The following is a 17,658-nucleotide window of genomic DNA, read 5'->3' as shown; positions in this document are numbered from 1 at the left end:
CCTGAATGGCCGAAACAATTTTTTTAAAGGGGCGAGGCTAGCGATTCAGGGTCTGGAACCAGGCTAGTGACAGCTTTCTCCTACTGTAGCAGTTATGATTCACCCCATGGACCCCTGTGAGGGTGTCCTCACATTCCATCTGGTCTTCTGCTGTTGAGTTAATATGGTGGTCTAGACACAATCACAGGCCTGATTTGCTACAGGACCCCGCAGGCCATTTTGGTAAACTTGTGATGATGGCGCTCCACACTATGCCAGACTCTGTCCACAACCCATTTGCTATGTTGTGCCTTTTGGATCAGTAGTGCCTACCATCATTATTCTGAAGACGTTTGACTTGAGCACGTCAGCTCTGGGAAACTCATCATGCGTTGCAAGGCTCTCATTTGCTCACTACACAGCAAAATCTAATAATTCACTATATGTAAGGAAAGAGTCAGCAAAACAACAAGTGTTTGGACCACGCTATGCTATCCCACAATCCCTGCCTGTGGCAAGCAAAACCTTTTTACAACATTTTGGTGGGATAATGTTTTCATGGGCGGAGGAAATATGGAGGAAAGCAAAATGCAGAGGAAGGTGCTTATTTATATTTACGGTAAATGTATACAGCGTCTCCACCAATGGTCATGTTTCTGTTTGTTGTGATTTCTTTCTTTTTTACTCTTTAAAGCGCCAAACATCTCTGCTTTGCGGATTCGATTTTTTACGTAGACATGACGTAGTACACGACACAATATGACACAACACAAGATAAGATAAACCTTTATGATCTCGTAGGGAAATTCATAGTTTGTTCACTTCTGATGATGCATTCTAGGTAATGTATAGTGGACTATACAGTAGTGACACATTTTTGATTGACATTTGGAACCCCAGATTTGTATTTGCACACGTACAGATATCAACATTTTATAAAGTGCTGGTGAGGCAAGAAACCCATCGAAGGCTTTATGTTAATACAACACTAAAACTTACAATTTTCAAGTTGCCGACTCCCTGAGCAGTCGAAGTCCACTGCATACTGAATGAGTAAGAGATATTTGGAACATGTATTTATTGGATTTATTTTAATTCATTCAGCATGTTAGGTGTCAGTAAGACTGTTGATCAATACCAGCACCTGGCTGTTGAGGTATCACTGCAGCACAGGTACACAGGCCTAATAAGAAAATATCCTTAAGGCCTCTCTTTGCTTCTTGTGAAATTATAAAAGCTAAACACTATTTAATGGTGTCTCGTTTGGGTTTGGACAGAAATGATTAAAATTGCAGAAATACAGGGCTTCAGGATACACTGACCAGGCAACTCCAGAGGTCGAAGGTTAAACTGGTGATATCGCTGCCAAAAGCTTGAACATTTCAAAACAAAGTCCTGTATGATGCTGAATATATCTTACAACTTACCTAAGAGTAGCTAGTATTAGAAGAAACAACACATCTATTCAGACCATGACAAATATTAAGCATCCCTATAGCTTTAAAATGGTTCAATTATTGGGAAATAATTAAGTCCATGAGATGAAATCAGAACCAAATGCAACAAAACTGAGAGCTGCTTCTTCTTACACCCAACGTTTTATTTTATGGTAAAAAGGCAAGACATATTTCATCTATTCAAACAACAGCCATCTTAAAAGTCTGTTCCCGTGTGCTGGGTGCGACAAAATCACAGCATCATGTTCCGTTTAGCATTATCTTCTTATCTTTAATTATCAAAATCAAAATCCCATGCACCGATAACAACTAGTCTATGGAGCGCAGAACAATGTTTTGATGAGCAGGCCTATGAAGAACGGTGACGCGAAGATCGTCAGATCCACGGAAAGAAGACGGCAAAGTTTGTAATTAATCTCCGGCGGCGGGCTGTTGTGTTGACTCAGGGGTTTGTTGTACCAGCGCTGGTTGCAGTTCCCAGTTTGACAGTATCTGATCTGCCTGTACTCAATTTCCCCTGCTCTGTTTATCCTCTTCAAATAGTGCGGCATGTTTGCAAGTTCCACCGACTGAGAGGATAATCAGTACTGTACTGTGCGTAAAGTCTCATGCTGTGGTCTCGTGCTGCGAGTTTGTTCAGCGCAGGAATCCATATTAGTGGCAAATGCATGTTGATACATGGTGCCGGTGTATCGATGACATGACATATTATGAAGTACGACGTACAAGTACGATTTCTTTAGTACCGTTGTTGCCGGGTGGAAACCAAAACCTTCCTTTTTTTGGTTAGTATTTTAAAAAACGATTTAAAATAGTGAAAATAGCCGATCTACCAACACACAATGCCTCGCATCGCAAGGTATTGTGTGCTTGTAGATCGTAGATTGTACTGCTATTTTCACTACTTTTGTGCAACACTTTTGTATGATGAAGTAGGACTTTAATTTACCAAAACAAATTTGAAACTTGGCGATGCGAGGTTTCTGCCCGACAGAGACGACACACACACACACACACACACACACACACACACACACACACACACACACACACACACACACACACACACACACACACACACACACACACACACACACACACACACACACACACACACACACACACACACACACACACAATATAAAAGGTCGTACCTGGTCCAGAGTGGTCTGAGAAACTGAGTAGTCCTCCACACCAAGCCGCTCCTGCTGTCTGGTGAACTGGCTGAAGATGTTGGCCAGAGCGCCCTCTGTGCGCGGGAGCTGATACTGCAGCGTGTTGTGGTGTTTCTCCTTCAGGATGCTGCCTGGGAAGGTGCTCTGGACAAAGTCCTCCACCGGTGCCAAGGCGGGTGGCGAGCCCCCCACCCTCACGGTCACGGTGTAGCCATCACCAAACCTGGAGCAACACAGTTTGTCCACATTCAAAAACAACGCAGAGGAAGATATGCAAGAAAATATGCATGCAGTATTATTGCGACCGAAGGTCGCAGTTTACCATGAGAAATGTCACAGCCTGGCCCTCATTTATCAACGTGGTGCAGACCAAAATTTGGGTGTACACCGAAATTTAGGGAAATCTCTGCATTTATCATTTCAACTTGACTTTGACGTTGGCGTAGGGTAGGATCAAATCTCACGTCAAGTCCAGAGGTGGTGTAGGATTCATCCTAGACCACTTTGTTCCATTGTAGACGTGCGGAGCAGCATTGTCTAACTATCTGACAGGCAATGGACACATGTATCCACTCGAAAATGTATATCCAACACAATAATAAATAATCCTGTGAAAATATTACATTTTATAAAAGCATAGCCTATTATAGCCAGCTACATCATGGACATGCACGCCGATTTTATTTCCAAGTTACAATGACAAGCAATTAAAATCTAGCAATATGGAAGCAATCTACTGTTAAGTGCTTTAACAGTCTAAATCTTAAGATTGCAGACCTGGCTCAGAACAAGCACATATATAGCCTACGAACGCATGCGAGAGCATTTTCGGGAACAGCGCGGCGCCGCTGTGATCTTACATTTTCGTGGACCGTGAGACTCCAATTTATACAGTGACGCGAGTCCTTTTAAATATGGATAAAACCCGAAGGTCCAAACCTGGCTGTGCCCAGCCCAGCGCACGCACGCTGCGGATGATTTATTTGGGGGTCCACGGCCCACCGGGGAGAAGACCAGCCCGTGCGGGAACGGTGCATGATTGCTAGTTCAAGCACTCAAACGCGCATTGTGCTCGTCGCCGAAATTGGGTTACATTTATATCCAAAACGTAACTGTGGGGTCTCTCAATTTATACAGTCGCTACAGTACTGTAGTAGGCCTACACTATGCTGGAGTTAATGATGAAACCCGACGTGGTGAGCCCGTGACATTCTTTTCGTGGACCGTGAGGTATCCAACTATTATACAAGTGTGTCCTATATGGAGTTATGTATTAAGCCACCCGACGCTTCAAACCTTCAGATTATAACTGCCTCCTTGTCAGTATCTCTCAGTAACATTGCATGCACGGCATCCCGTGGTTTCGGGAATACATGATTTTGCTTTCTTTTTTTCTTTCTTTTTTTTGTAACCACTCAAACGCGCACTGCGCCGTCACCGATATTGGGTTAAATTAATATATTCCATTTGTGACTATGACTGGTGTGGTGTCACTCATGTAGGCTGCAAGCTTACTATACAAAATAAATGGTAATAATGGTTCCACAGTGAACCTAAATGCTGCTGGGCTTGGTGGTGTGTGCGTGCGTGCGTGCGTGCGTGCATGCATGCATGTGTGGTCTGTGTGGGACGCGGACATGGGAGTGAACTTGAAGCGTGGAGTAAACTCTCTTCTATTGGCTTTCCTTTCGTTGTTAGATCGTATTCAGGTCGTTCTAGTCGTAAAATCGGGGCGTTTCGAGAATAATTAAGGCGTGTTATTTAAATTTCAGCCTGCGCATTTATCAACGCTGGGATCAAATGTACGCCAGGTGTGTCTGTTTAGGACGTTTCGTAAATGCCACGCAAACGTTGCCCTACGCAAAATTTGGGGGGAAAAAATACACCGTTTTTTACACTCCATTGATAAATGAGGGCCCTTGTCTCCATGTACACATTTTTAGTCTATGGGCAAACCCATAGACCGTAAAAATGTGTCGTCATGTCATCATGCTCTGATGTTACTGTGATGTCAGGGGAACCACTCTACCAGAATGGGTTTGCCACTCTGACATCACACTCTGGCTTCACTGTGATGTCACCCTAACCATATATGGAGCTCCCTGATGTCATCAACAAATGATGCCCTGCTGTTAGAGAGATCCCTGTGATGCCAGGGAGAACAAATGACTTTTATGCCCATATATGGAGATATGGAGAACCCTGTGATGCCAGGGGAACAAATCACTTTTATGCCCATATGGAGATCCCTGACATCCACATCCCTGACATCCACATCCCTGATGTCTACATCACTGCCATGAGGCGTCTTACTAGCCTAGGCATTTATGCGCCCACACACACACAAGAGTTGTAGTGAAAAAGGAGACAGACACGGTAAACTTTAAAGCATGGGAAAAGCCTGCTGCACACACACATGCACTGAGTGAAACAAACCTCAGTTTCAATTCCAGTCACAAACTCTCATTGGCTTGCACATTCAAAATTCAGGTAAACAAACAGCGAAGTATATGTATGATCCACCGCAGTGCCAGTGAGCAGTGTGAACGCGTATAGCCCGCTAACATGACGACCTTGCATTTCAGTGGCCGCAGGCTAGAATCATTTAATACATTTCACAAAATAGCCAAGCCTTCACTTCGTCTAGACACCTCCGCTTTATATTGGCATGGATAGGGGCAACGGTGCCGGAGATAAGAGTAGGGCCAAAAGTGTGGCGTGATGTGACGGACAGACGGAGGGACTGACTGACTGACAGACAGACAGCCGGTGGAGGTTTAACGGTCGCAATAATATTTATACTTAATAATGTTATTTTACAGGTATTGTAGTTACAGTATAATAAGTTAAGTAATAGGAAGCCGTCCATTATGGCAAGCAAAGTGTTGTCACCAAACCATGGTTGAGTCCAAACAGACAGACAGTCCAAACAGAGGCATGATTTCAGAACACAATAGAGGTTTTCAAGCTCCTAGATCTGAGAATTGCTATTTTATCTTTTTCTTAGTTTTTTTTCTTAGTTTTTTCTTACAGTAATTGAAAGTATGGTTGCTGACAAGAAACCAAAACAACCGATGTTCACTTCCATGTTTCACACCACCAGACACAAACACACAATGCCGACTACCTGTACAACAACCCTCTTCTCTCCACAGCCGCGTGTGGTCTCGGCATTATGTCAGCACCAGGGTTGTGTAATGTAGGAAGCAGGGACAAGAGGAGGTTGCATAATTGAACCTCATTTCCCTAACCATTCCAAGGAGCCCAGGCTTGGCAGGGCGGTGGAGCAGGTGCACCGCACAAGCACATGAGAGCGAAAGCGATATGATTCTACCAACCCCAGAAGGTCCCTGTGTAAATCACACCTCACCGCTCTCCTCCTCCTTCCCTCATCGACCACTTTACTTTGTTTATCATCAATGCTCGGAATCCTGGCAACATAGTGGTCTGTTGGACCCAGCAGCGTCATTTGGGGTCCCAGGGCATGACAATTGCCACTGCCTAGTGTTCGCATTTCACCTCAAACTCAGTTATTTTACGGGCCGTGTCCACCCCTAAATTGTTTACAATGGGAGCGCAAAGGCAGTTTTTAGAACTACCAGCAGTGCGATGAGTTGCAGAACATCTTTTTCTCTTTGCTGAAATATTTACAATTCGGGCGGTTGAAAGCCTTTTTTTTTTGTTATCGTTGCAGAGAGCACCGTGGCGTTTTATCTGGGAAGATGAACTTTGGTGGACGTGTGACATGTTTTCTTGTCTGCAACCATACTTTCAATTACTGTAAGAAAAAACTAAGAAAAAATAAAAATAAAAGAAAAAGATAAAATAGCAGTTCTCAGATCTAGGAGCTTGAAAACCTCTATTTTGTTCTGAAATCATGCCTCTGTTTGGACGGTCTGTCTGTTTGGACTCGCCACGTCACGTCACACTTTTGGCCCTACTCTTATCTCCGGCACCGTTGCCCTTATCCATGCCATATTTTGCACACACACTCCTTGGCCGGCAAACCACAACCTCCGCCCCTGATTTCTCACATGCCCCTCTTCTAGCGCCACCATGAGGTTGCTAAGGCCAATTTGTGCATACATGCGACCTTCGCTTATCTACTGATTAGGGAGTCTTACTGGTTTCTATATTTATAACTGCTCTGTATTAGATTATACACTTACTTGTTCTATGACATTAAGATATTTATAATTATAGTAATTAGCCTTGGGAAACAACAGATCCCGAGCCATGTGGCCCAAAGGTCAGGAGCAAGATATTTATTGGAGTCGAATAAGCATCATCATATGCACACTCAAGTAATGAATTGAATAGCCCCAAATAATCAAAACACAATTATCACAAACATACCACTGTTCAAAGACTATTATGTTTAACATATTTAATTTAATTTAAAAGATGCCAGGAAAATGTGGTACAGCATATAAATATGTGGTGTCTCTCTGGTGCTGAGTGCTGACCTATACAGTAGTATACTGAGCACCATGATAATTACAGCATACACATTATAATTATTCATATTGTGTCCAGAATAACCATATTCTGGATATGTGCTTTTGTCACTGCTGAAATTAAGCCAGGCCTCCCATGCTAATCAGCATTCAACAACTTCCTCGTTGTATGTATGCTACGTCTAGTGAGCACCAAATAAGATTCGGCGCCTTGTTATTTTGTCATTAGCACTCTTATGACCCGTTGTTTTCAGCCTAATTAATTCCCTAATGTTAGATTTACTCATAGAAATGTCCATTGTGAGGCCTGCAAGTGCTAGCAATGAATTGAGAGGCAGAGGGAGGGAGGCTCCCATAATGGCAATTAGAGATGTGGTGAATAAACTGTGGGCCTTCACTCTCCCTGGGGGCGGCTGAGAGTGAGTACATGAAGCTCTGTGCTAGTGCTGAGAAGCAGAATGAATGAGCCTCATGGCTGGCCAAACCCCTTTAGTTGCAACATGACGGCTTGAAGTTAAAGTGCCACAATAAAAGGCCCAAATGTAGTCGCTTGTGTGCCATTTGTTTCAGCATGCCGTGTCACCAGTGCCACAGTGTTATGTGGATATGACATTACATTTAATTTAAAGGCGCTGTAGACAACATCCAGCCATGGGATGTTTACTAATCTTCACATCACACCTCTGTAGAGCCCGACCGATGCCATATTTTTTGACCGATGCCGATGTTTGCCGATGGAGAGTGCTAGACCACCAATTGCCGATGTTTAACTGATGTTTTTGTAATGATAAAAATAATCAAATAATAATAAATAGCCTAAATTTCAAAAACGTCTTACCTTGAAAACTTTTTTTTAAACAATGTTCCAGGGACCACCAGTGGTCCTTGGGGGGTTCCAGGTGGTGCCCAGCAAAATGATGGAGATTTGGTAACCAAATGGACCCTTTATAAGATCTTTAAGTGTAAAATAAAACCCAATGGATCCTTACGGGTACGACAATAATATTCGAAGTTTTCGGTCTGAGTGGCTAAATGTCATCAAATGGTGGTCTAATATTACTTATAAAAATCGGAGAGATAATGATACAGACATCAGGGTCCAAAAACTACCAATATATCGGTTTGACCGATATATCGGTCTCTACACCTCTGTGCATGGCATAAGGTTCCGTATTTCCCGGAGTCACGTCTACAAGGCAGTAGGCATGCACCCTGCACCATTTTAACTTAAATAACTTAATTATGTCGCAAACATAATATGATATTTTGAGCACAAAGTGATAAGAGACTTTTAACTGGCACCAGAAAATTTGACCACATCACACCTATTTTAGCCTCCCTGCACTGGTTACCTATCTCATTTAGAATAGATTTTAAAATCTCACTCATCACCTACAAGGCCCTGTCCGGCCTCGCACCCTCTTATATATCTGATCTACTCGTCCCCTATGAACCGTCTCGTGCTCTTAGATCCTCAGGCAAAGGACTGCTGATCATTCCTACCTGTAATTACATTACAAGAGGTGAACGGGCCTTTTCTTGCAGAGCCCCAACGCTTTGGAATGCCCTACCGGAACATATAAGACTTGCTGATTCTTTGCCCCGCTTTAAAACACTGCTAAAAACCCACCTCTATAGAGCTGCCTTCAACCCCTAGCACATGTGATTTCACCGTTGTTTTTATTGTTCCTTGTATGCTTTTTATATCTTCTTATTTTTGCTTTTCCTATTTCTGATATGATGTTACTGTAACGATATTGTTGATTTGTTTTGTTTTCTTTGCTGCACCTTCGTTTTCACTGTCAAGCACTTTGTGACTCTGTCTTAAAAAGCGCTATATAAATAAAGTTTATTATTATTATTATTATAATATTTAACACCTTTAGGTGTTATGTAACGATACTTCTTACAGTGGGTGAGGCTATACATTATGGTTAGCATGGGTTTACAAAATGCAAACAAGCAACACAAAATTCCATCTGGGAGCATGGGCGCCAGATCTGTGACAATCAAACATTCGAAGAGCCATCCACGCTCATCAAGCTTCATTCATCATCCAATCAAGACTGTGGTCCAGGGACGTGCTGGCCATTGGGAAAATCGGGACAACTCCCGAACGGCCGGTTCATTCCCGGGCCAGTCCAGGCCATTAGAAAAAAAAAAAAAATGTCGGCCTTCGTTCCATTTTGGGGGCTGGGCGGCCAACAAAGTAAATCGTCACTGTCGGGCAGAAACCTTGTATCTAAGTTTCAAATTTATACATTTTTTCGCAAAGCAAAGCCCTGCTTCATCATATAAGGCTGTTGCACAAAAGTAGTGAAAACCGCAGATCTACAACACAAAACGCCTCGCGGTGCGAGGCGTTGTGTGCTTGTAGATCGGCTGTTTTCACTAGTTTAAATCATTTTTAAAATGATAAATACAAAACAAACGGTTTTGGACATACAATGTTTCCACCCGACAACGACGAAATATAACTCATGTACAGTAATTGGCCCACTGGCTTGTCACTTGTCATGATCTGAAATGGCAAATCCTTGAGTAGCAGCAGCGCTATAGAGAGAGATCTCTCTCTATAGCACGCAATGAGGGCCTCTCCAACTCTTTTTCCCCGGCTGAATCAAGGGCCCAGCACGTCCCTGCTGTGGTCTGATGATCTCTGCTGTGTTCAGCAAGGAAAACAGGAATCATGTTTTACCTGACGGCTCTCACGCTCAGCCAACAGACAAAATACTAGCTCAGCCAACATATAACAACACAACACAGCAGTATGCTGTTGGGCAAAAGTGTTCGGGGCCAACGTGGGTAATCAAATTCTGCTTGTCAGCAGGCAGTAAAAGGGTTGATCAATTAGCCTTTTCTCATTCCCCTACAGTACCTCAGTTTCTCTCTTCCATTTCTTTTCACTCTCTTTCTGTCACTTTGCTGTGGCTTACGGCGGCCCGGCAGGAGGTTTTATCTTTCACACTGAGTGTCTCTTTGTACTCGCGACCAAACAAGCTCTTTCATATTTGTGTCAAGCGATTCAAACAAGCTCTTTGGTGCATTATATACCGTGTCAATGCTGGAAGTACTTATTCATCAACTTGCACTTTTGAGTTGCGGTTCACGACTATGACCATGTATCATTATGTGCGCCCTAAAGAGCAAATAGCAAATGGACTAAATTTGCATCAGGTCAACACGATGATCACCATGCCTCGTCTCCGGGCTGCACAATGCCCTGCTATGCTTTTCATTATTCCACCTCAATCCTGTCCTCGCCCCCGCAATGCCCGGGAGATGGTGCTTCTGTGTTAATTTAAAACAAACGGCCAGATTCAGATAAGGGAACGTAATGCTGCTACCTTCTGACGGAGACTAGGAAGGTCACCACCTCAACCATGGCCAAATATAGGGTTTCTGTGCAAGGGAGGGGTAAAAAAAGCAGAGCAAGAGATCATGCTGCCGTCCGGCACCGTCTGGCGCTTTGATCGGGCAGGAAGTCATTTAGAAAGCTTCCTGGTGTTACCGGAGGGGTCACCACCAAAGCCGTGGTCAGAAATGCCACGGACAAGAGCTGGGATGAATGGATGGATGATGGCCTGAATAACGGATGCCTGTGTGTGTGTGGATGGATGGATGGATGGATGGATGGTGACCAAAGGGAACCGTGCTTTCTTTGTTGCTTCCCATAAACCAGTGTTTACAATTTACAATTTAGGCATTTGGCAGATGCTCTTAATCTAGAGCGTTTTTCAATAAGCAAGGTAATACAATACATCAATACGAGCGTTCCTCAAACTTTCACATTTCAAGATCTCCCCTTAACTCTGACCATGTGGAATGGAACCAAATGAACCTGTTACAGACCCAAATAAAACTTTGAGAACCACTGCCCTAAACCTTTGAAACATTTCCCATCCCACGTTAAGTCAAGCCCCTCCACTGACAATTAAATCTAACCTATAGACCAGCCTTTCTCTCTTGCTTTTAGCTCAGTCTGAGGTCGACCGATGGTCAATGATGTTTTTGTAAAGACCACTGAATGTATTTAACTTTTTATATATATATTTTTAATGTTTTAATCATTTTGTTTTGCTCAGTTTCTCTTTACTTTAGCTACTGTGTTTTTTATGTAAAGAAATCCAATGTAATTTAGGTGTTTTATGTTTTTTGTGGACTATATTATGGACGAATGGACAACATGTGCTGTTTTGTAATTTTTCATTGGAAAGCACTCAACTCCTGGTGTATAAATAACGATGACTTGACTTGTCTTGACATGGAGTGCTAGTGCTGTCTGTTGGCAGTGGAAAAGAACATGTAATTTAACTCTACATGCTGTACTGTGCAGTATTGTTTAACCTCAACGCAGCTCAAAATGTTGTGTAGGTGTATCCTACAAAAAAATGTTTGTGCATGTATTCAAGAAGATCCCTGCTAGTCATAAGAACAGCACACCACAAATGCATTTGTCCGTGTCCTACAGTAGCTGTAATAATTACAACTAACATCGCTGATGCGTTGTAAACGGCAGGAAGCATTATACCCCCATCCATCTGCGTCCATGACATACACTTAACCCATTTAGGCCTAGAATTATTGAATGCTTTAACCAGTGAAAAATAGCAGATATACAAGCTCGGCACCGAGTGCCGCGCTGCGAGCTTGTAGATCTGCTATTTTTGAAAAAGTCGTGAAAATGTGTGCAAATCTTTGAATATATGTATTTTCAAAGCGAACGTTTGTAACTCAAATTTTGCTTCTGGGTGGTCCCTGGAACTAAATATTTTGAGATGGGGGTCCGTGGCCTAATACATATCATTTTGGGGGTCCTTCACATGAAAAGGTTTAAGAACCACTGACATAGTAGTCTCTCAACAGACTAACTTAGCAGATCTACAAGCTCGCAGCGCGGCACTCGGTGCCGCGCTGTGAGCTTGTATATCTGCTATTTTTCAATAGTTAAAGCATAAAATAATAATAGACAATACTGTACCCGTTCTAAATAGGTTAAAGGCTCGGAGCTACTTAGTTAACAGCACACCTGCCGCACTGATGCTGAGAGAGCAGGGGAGGAATTTATTGGCCACTGTCAGGCCAACTTCAAGCAGATTGATCCAAACTTTTTAGACACCGTTCTTGTAAAAAACAACCGCGCCCGCACACAACATTACCTTAATGCATTAAAGGCACTTTAAAGCCCACTTTTATATCTTCTGCGCTTTAAGCAAGGAGAAAACGGGGCATGCTGAGGCTGGTGTGTGTGTGCTCGCTTGGCGTGCAAGCAACCCGAGGGGGGATATGAGTGATATCAATCAGCGTGAAATCCTGCATCGGCAAGCATGCGTCCTTCGTAACTGACAGCGTTATAGAGGGGCCTTTTATTGGTTCCTGCACTTCATTTGGGTTTACTTAGCACCTGGGAGCTCTCATGGCCGGCACACCACCACAGTAAAAAGGACTATTTACAGCCACAGGTTTTAACCCCTCTTCTTCATGTTTCCCCTTCTTCACCAGACTTTCGTCAATTCTAACGTTCTAGGCCCTAGAATCTCGGGTTTTAACAGCGGGCAACGGCCGGCCGTATTTTCCAGAAGTGTGTTATTTGTCAGTGGGACTACTGACGCAAGTGGGACGCAACTACTGGCGATAGCAGGCGATGAGGCGATAGCGGAAAGCGTCGCCCCCAAAAACATGACAATATTTTATCTTTTGGACGACATAACGTAGAAATTCCGGTTGTTGCCCGCTGTTAAAACGTAGGGTGAGTAACAAGTGCAGTACGGATCATTTGCGGGACACGGACATCATTCAAGGGCAGTACTTCTGCAGTACCTGTTATCAGAGTACTTGGAGGCGAATCTATGACATCAGCGATGTCAGGCATCCTCATATTTTGGCAAAAACACAGACAGATAGACAGACAGACAGACAGACAGACGGATACACACACCGACAGAGATGTGTGGATGGCATAGGGCAGGGGTGGGCAACTTTGATGATGGCGAGGGCCACTATATTTCCACCTTCACTCCAGAGGGCCACATTGCATATAGCTACGTCCAACTTTGTCATTCTAGTATCTCATACAAAAGAAGCAAAAATAGCAGATATACAAGCTCAAAACACATCGCAGTGCGATGCGTTTTGAGCTTGTAGATCGGCTATTTTTTAAATTGGAATCCTGGAATAATTTTTTGTTATTTTTTAATTGGGATCCTGAAATGTAACATTTTGATTTAATTTCAAACGCATTTAGTTATATACTCATGTTAACTTTATGAACCTAAATACAAATACATTGGACATAAAAAAATACATTTTAATACCACTATACTAGTCATTAAGCTACTAATATAGACTGATGGAATTAAAGCAGGTCATGTTTGGAATTGTAACAGCTGAAATCAATAATATATCAGTATTCCGGTATTAACCTGCGGGCCGCATTAAATGAAGTTGAGGGACGCATGTGGCCCCCGGGCCGCCAGTTGCCCATGTAGGGGAGAGGTACCTTCAAATCTCATAGTAATCATGGGGCGAGATAATGAGCCTCTTAAAATGGCCACCCTGTCTTATCCTCAAAGCACATTAAGAATCTGTGCTCTCCTCCCTTTTGCCTTCTCACTCACCTTCTGTGTGTGGCTTGAATGGGCTATTTTGGCTCATTCGGGACTTGATTTATATTCAGAAGCAGCGCTGTTAAAAGCAGCATAAGGGCAGCTTGGTGATAAAAGACAGGGTCATCGCTGAACTACAGGGGGCAGCACTAACAAGCACTCTGGATGGCTGTGCTGAGAGCCCCTACCACCTGAGAGAGGAAAGCAGTGGTGGAAAGAGTGCTCACATTTTATACTTGAGTAAAAGTATCAATACTGCAATATAGAAACACTCTGTTACAAGTTAAAGTCCAGAATTCAAAATGTACTTGAGTAAAAATATGAAAGTCTTGGCATCAAAATGTACTTAAAGTAGCAAAAGTGAAAGTGCGGAATGTTTGAAAATAGCAGATCGCGATGCGTTGTGAGCTTGTAGATCTGCTATTTTCAACCGGCCTACGTATAAAATATGGCTAAAGTGGTTTATGTGTGTTTTTAATATTATAATTTATATCTGCAAAGTCACTATTTGCGACCGTAGGTCGCAGTTTACTGTCAGAACCGGCACAGCTTGTCCATATGTATACGCCTGACAATGTGATTCCCCTGACATCATCACTGTGACATCAGATCACAGGTGACATCACAGTGATGTCAGATACTCAGAGCAGGGATCTCCATATATGGGCATAAAGAGGGGATCTCCATGTATTGGCATGAAAGGGATTGTATGTTGTAATGTCATGCGAACCACTCTATCCCTGATGTCATCAATATTAAGCCAATATCTAACAGGACTTCATACCCATATATGGGGAACTGGTCCGATATACAGTACATCACTGGCCAGACGGCCAAGACATGGCGTGACCTCGCCCTGAGGCGTCTTACTAGTAACTAAAGTTTTCAAATAAATGTAATGGAGTAAAAGTACAATATTTGGATCCAAGATGTAGTGAAGTAGACGTAATTGGAAAAACTCAAGTAAAGTACAAATTCCTCAAAATTGTACTCAAGTACAGTACTTAAGTAAATGTACTTAGTTACTTTACACCGCTGGAGGAAAGGCAGAGAGACCGAGTTGGGATAAATAAGGGGGTAATGTGGCAAGAGGAGCGGAGGAACGCTTCAGAAAAAGGCAGGCTTGTCAGTGAGGGAGGGAGGGCTGCAGAAAGGTGTTTTACACATGAGCAACCTGGGGTCAAAATGTGAACGCCGGCCCCACAGCAGGACAGTGCACTCCTTCCTGGTGGCCTGCCGTGAAGAAAGACCAAAATCATGTGGATCTCGGGATCCACACGGGAACGCCTTGGATTCCATGTGCATCTCAGACCTCATGTGACATCAGTTATTATCCATCTATGACATCAGTCAACTATGACATTCCTATGAAGTATGACTCCAGATTTGGGCAAGGTTGTAGCCCAATCAGAGCCCCATTGACGTACATTATAATAAAATAAAATAAATCACACCTAGTGTGAAGTGAGCGGTGCAATTTATGAGTTAATTTTGTTAAGCATCCCGTGATGTGACCCTGGGTGTACAACAATCTTTGGGCGCTTTTGCAAAGATGTAGGCCAAATGTACTGTAGGCCAAGCTTTGCGTCCCACGAACCCGGACAAAGCCAGATGTTGGAGCGTAGCTCCTTCCAGGAGCACTGCTCAAAAAGTATACATTTGTGGCCTACTGTGAACTACAGTGGTCTACTGTGTGAACTACTGTCAACTCAAGTGGTTTGCGAGATTAGCTCCAGAGAACAGACTCTTTTATAGACGGCTAGCCAAGAAAAAGAAAGCAAATGAAAACAAGACCACCATGACCACCAAACGACAGCGGCATACTGTAACACCACTGTACCTGCCAACCCCCGCTGCTTGACAGAACCCTTCCCATCTCCAAATCATTAACAGATTGTGTGTAAAGGCGCTGTGCGGGCCGCTCCCTCGCCATAGTACCTGGCCATTTGCATGAACAGGTGCTTAATAAACTTGCAGGCTTCATGTTCTTTATTTATACCGGACTTTCGACCAATCACAAGGGAGAAGGGGTGGGACCTGTGTCTATAGAGTTATATTATACCTGAAATCAAAAATGATCCTATCTCTTAGGTTTGTTGAACTCCTGTACAGTTCCACACATTCACACGCGAGAGCTGCCTGGCACAACCACAATCTGTACTGTTATTAAGATCAACAGGTGTGGTCTTTATCGGGCGTCCTCAGAGAGTCAACGCTGATCAGGTAGAATAATATTAAAATATTACATTTACATTATAAACTGTGGTTTCAAACTGCAGTTTCGTCTAAAATAGCCTGCACTGCGGGTGATTTTTAGATCCAAAACATTATTTTCAATTACTTATGATCCCCTTTAACCCTATATACTCCGCTGACTGGGGTCCCCAAGGGGTCTATGCTTGGTCCCTTCTTTTTCTCGCTGCGACGCGTTATGAGCTTCTAGATCAGTGGATCAGTGGTTCTCAACCTGTGTGTCGGGACCCCCAGAGGGGTCCCCAAATTATTTTGGGGGGTCCCCAGACGATTAACTTAATGTACAACATTGTTTTCTCACTCAACAGTAAACAAACCAACATCAAGTTTAAGTGTATAGAGGGTATCTGCACATTTCTAAAGTGACATTTTATGGACTTTTTAATGGCTCTAACATAACAAATTAAACATTGGCCAAATTGTCAAAAGGCAGAAATTGTGAAAATAGACGATCTACATGCTCACATGTGAGCATGCAGATCTGCTATTTTCGCAATAGAACCGTGTTATATGAAATTTAATACCTCAACTCTTAGTGCTCGTCAGTTAAAATCGAATTATTTTGGGGGTTGCGGCCTGAAAAGGTTGAGAACCACTGTTCAGTTCAACTACTGCTACAGTATTTAGTTTTGCTAAATGTTAACCTAGTTTCACTCTTGTTTGTCTAATATGAGTAGGGATGTTAGGGGTCATGTGGTTAATCACCTCTACAGTAATTGCTCCGTGGGTAGCATCAGTTCTGCAGTGCGGACCCGGGTGATGTGGGTTTTCAAGAGCCACCCCTGTATATCGTATGTGGGGGGTACATGGTTACACAAACACATGGTGGGATAGCGAGGGGAAACGAAAACAGCGAAGACAGTTCTTAATTGCCTTTTCAGTCATTAACAGGGCCCCACACCTCATGAAACATTAATTACACAGAGCGCTGACGAGATAGCGGCGCTTAATTAGAAATTATCCACCGCGTAGCAAGAACCGAGCGATAGCATTTCAATACCATGCAAATTGTCCATGCGAGATCTAAAATTAGGACCCCTCCCCCCTCAAAAAAGAAGAAAAAAGAGAAAGACAAGAAAAGAAAAGACAAAAATCAGGACGGGCTTATATTGCTTCCTCTCTCTTCCTATCTATCGAAGTGGGTGATACCCTTTACCTGATTACATGTTGAGTTAAAGTAGGACATATGTTAAACCCCCCCCCCCACACACACACACACACACACACACACACCCAGTCCCTGCATGGCTCTTACCTAATGCATAGTTTCGTCCAGGTTAGGGATGGGACGATATGAAAATGTCATATCACGATTATTGTGAGAAAAGAAATCGCGTTATACGATATTATCGCGATAATCAAAATCCATTATCCTGGGGCGGAACATTTGCCAACAAATTGCGTTGCGACGCGTTGTGAGCTTGTAGCTCGGCTATTTTTTGGAGATTTCTTAGAGAGTGAAAGCAAACGTATCAAGTACGTATTACAAGTACCTACAAGGGTTTAAGTAGTGCCGGATGTGCAGTTCGGCAAATAAAAGGTGAATTGATCCCAGTGCATGACGGAGGACGACATCACGATAAATTATAAATAAATGAATCTCCACGATACGATTATCGTGAGTGTTTTTGTTTATCACGATAAACGATAATATCGCGTATCGTCCCATCCCTAGTCCAGGTTCATACATTATTTACGTGGCCCTGCTCGTCCCCCTGTGGACAGGATGTAA

General features: G+C 43.1%; 1 protein-coding gene across 1 annotated transcript in view; it reads right to left on the bottom strand.

Annotated features, from left to right (window-relative positions):
• LOC308297950 (phospholipid-transporting ATPase ABCA1-like) overlaps positions 1–17,658 on the bottom strand; it is a gene marked incomplete at its 5' end in the record, with an annotated part of 237,041 nt that overhangs the window by 11,202 nt on the left and 208,181 nt on the right. The window contains 1 exon segment of the mRNA XM_080741514.1: positions 2,591–2,834. Within this exon segment, the coding sequence (XP_080597640.1) occupies positions 2,591–2,834 (244 nt within the window).

Source organism: Nannobrachium achirus, assembly GCF_963921795.1.
Source record: "Nannobrachium achirus genome assembly, chromosome: 14".
In the NCBI taxonomy this organism is placed as follows: domain Eukaryota; kingdom Metazoa; phylum Chordata; class Actinopteri; order Myctophiformes; family Myctophidae; genus Nannobrachium; species Nannobrachium achirus.
Note: the sequence above shows the minus strand (reverse complement) of the source record. Positions and strands in the feature narration are given on the sequence as shown.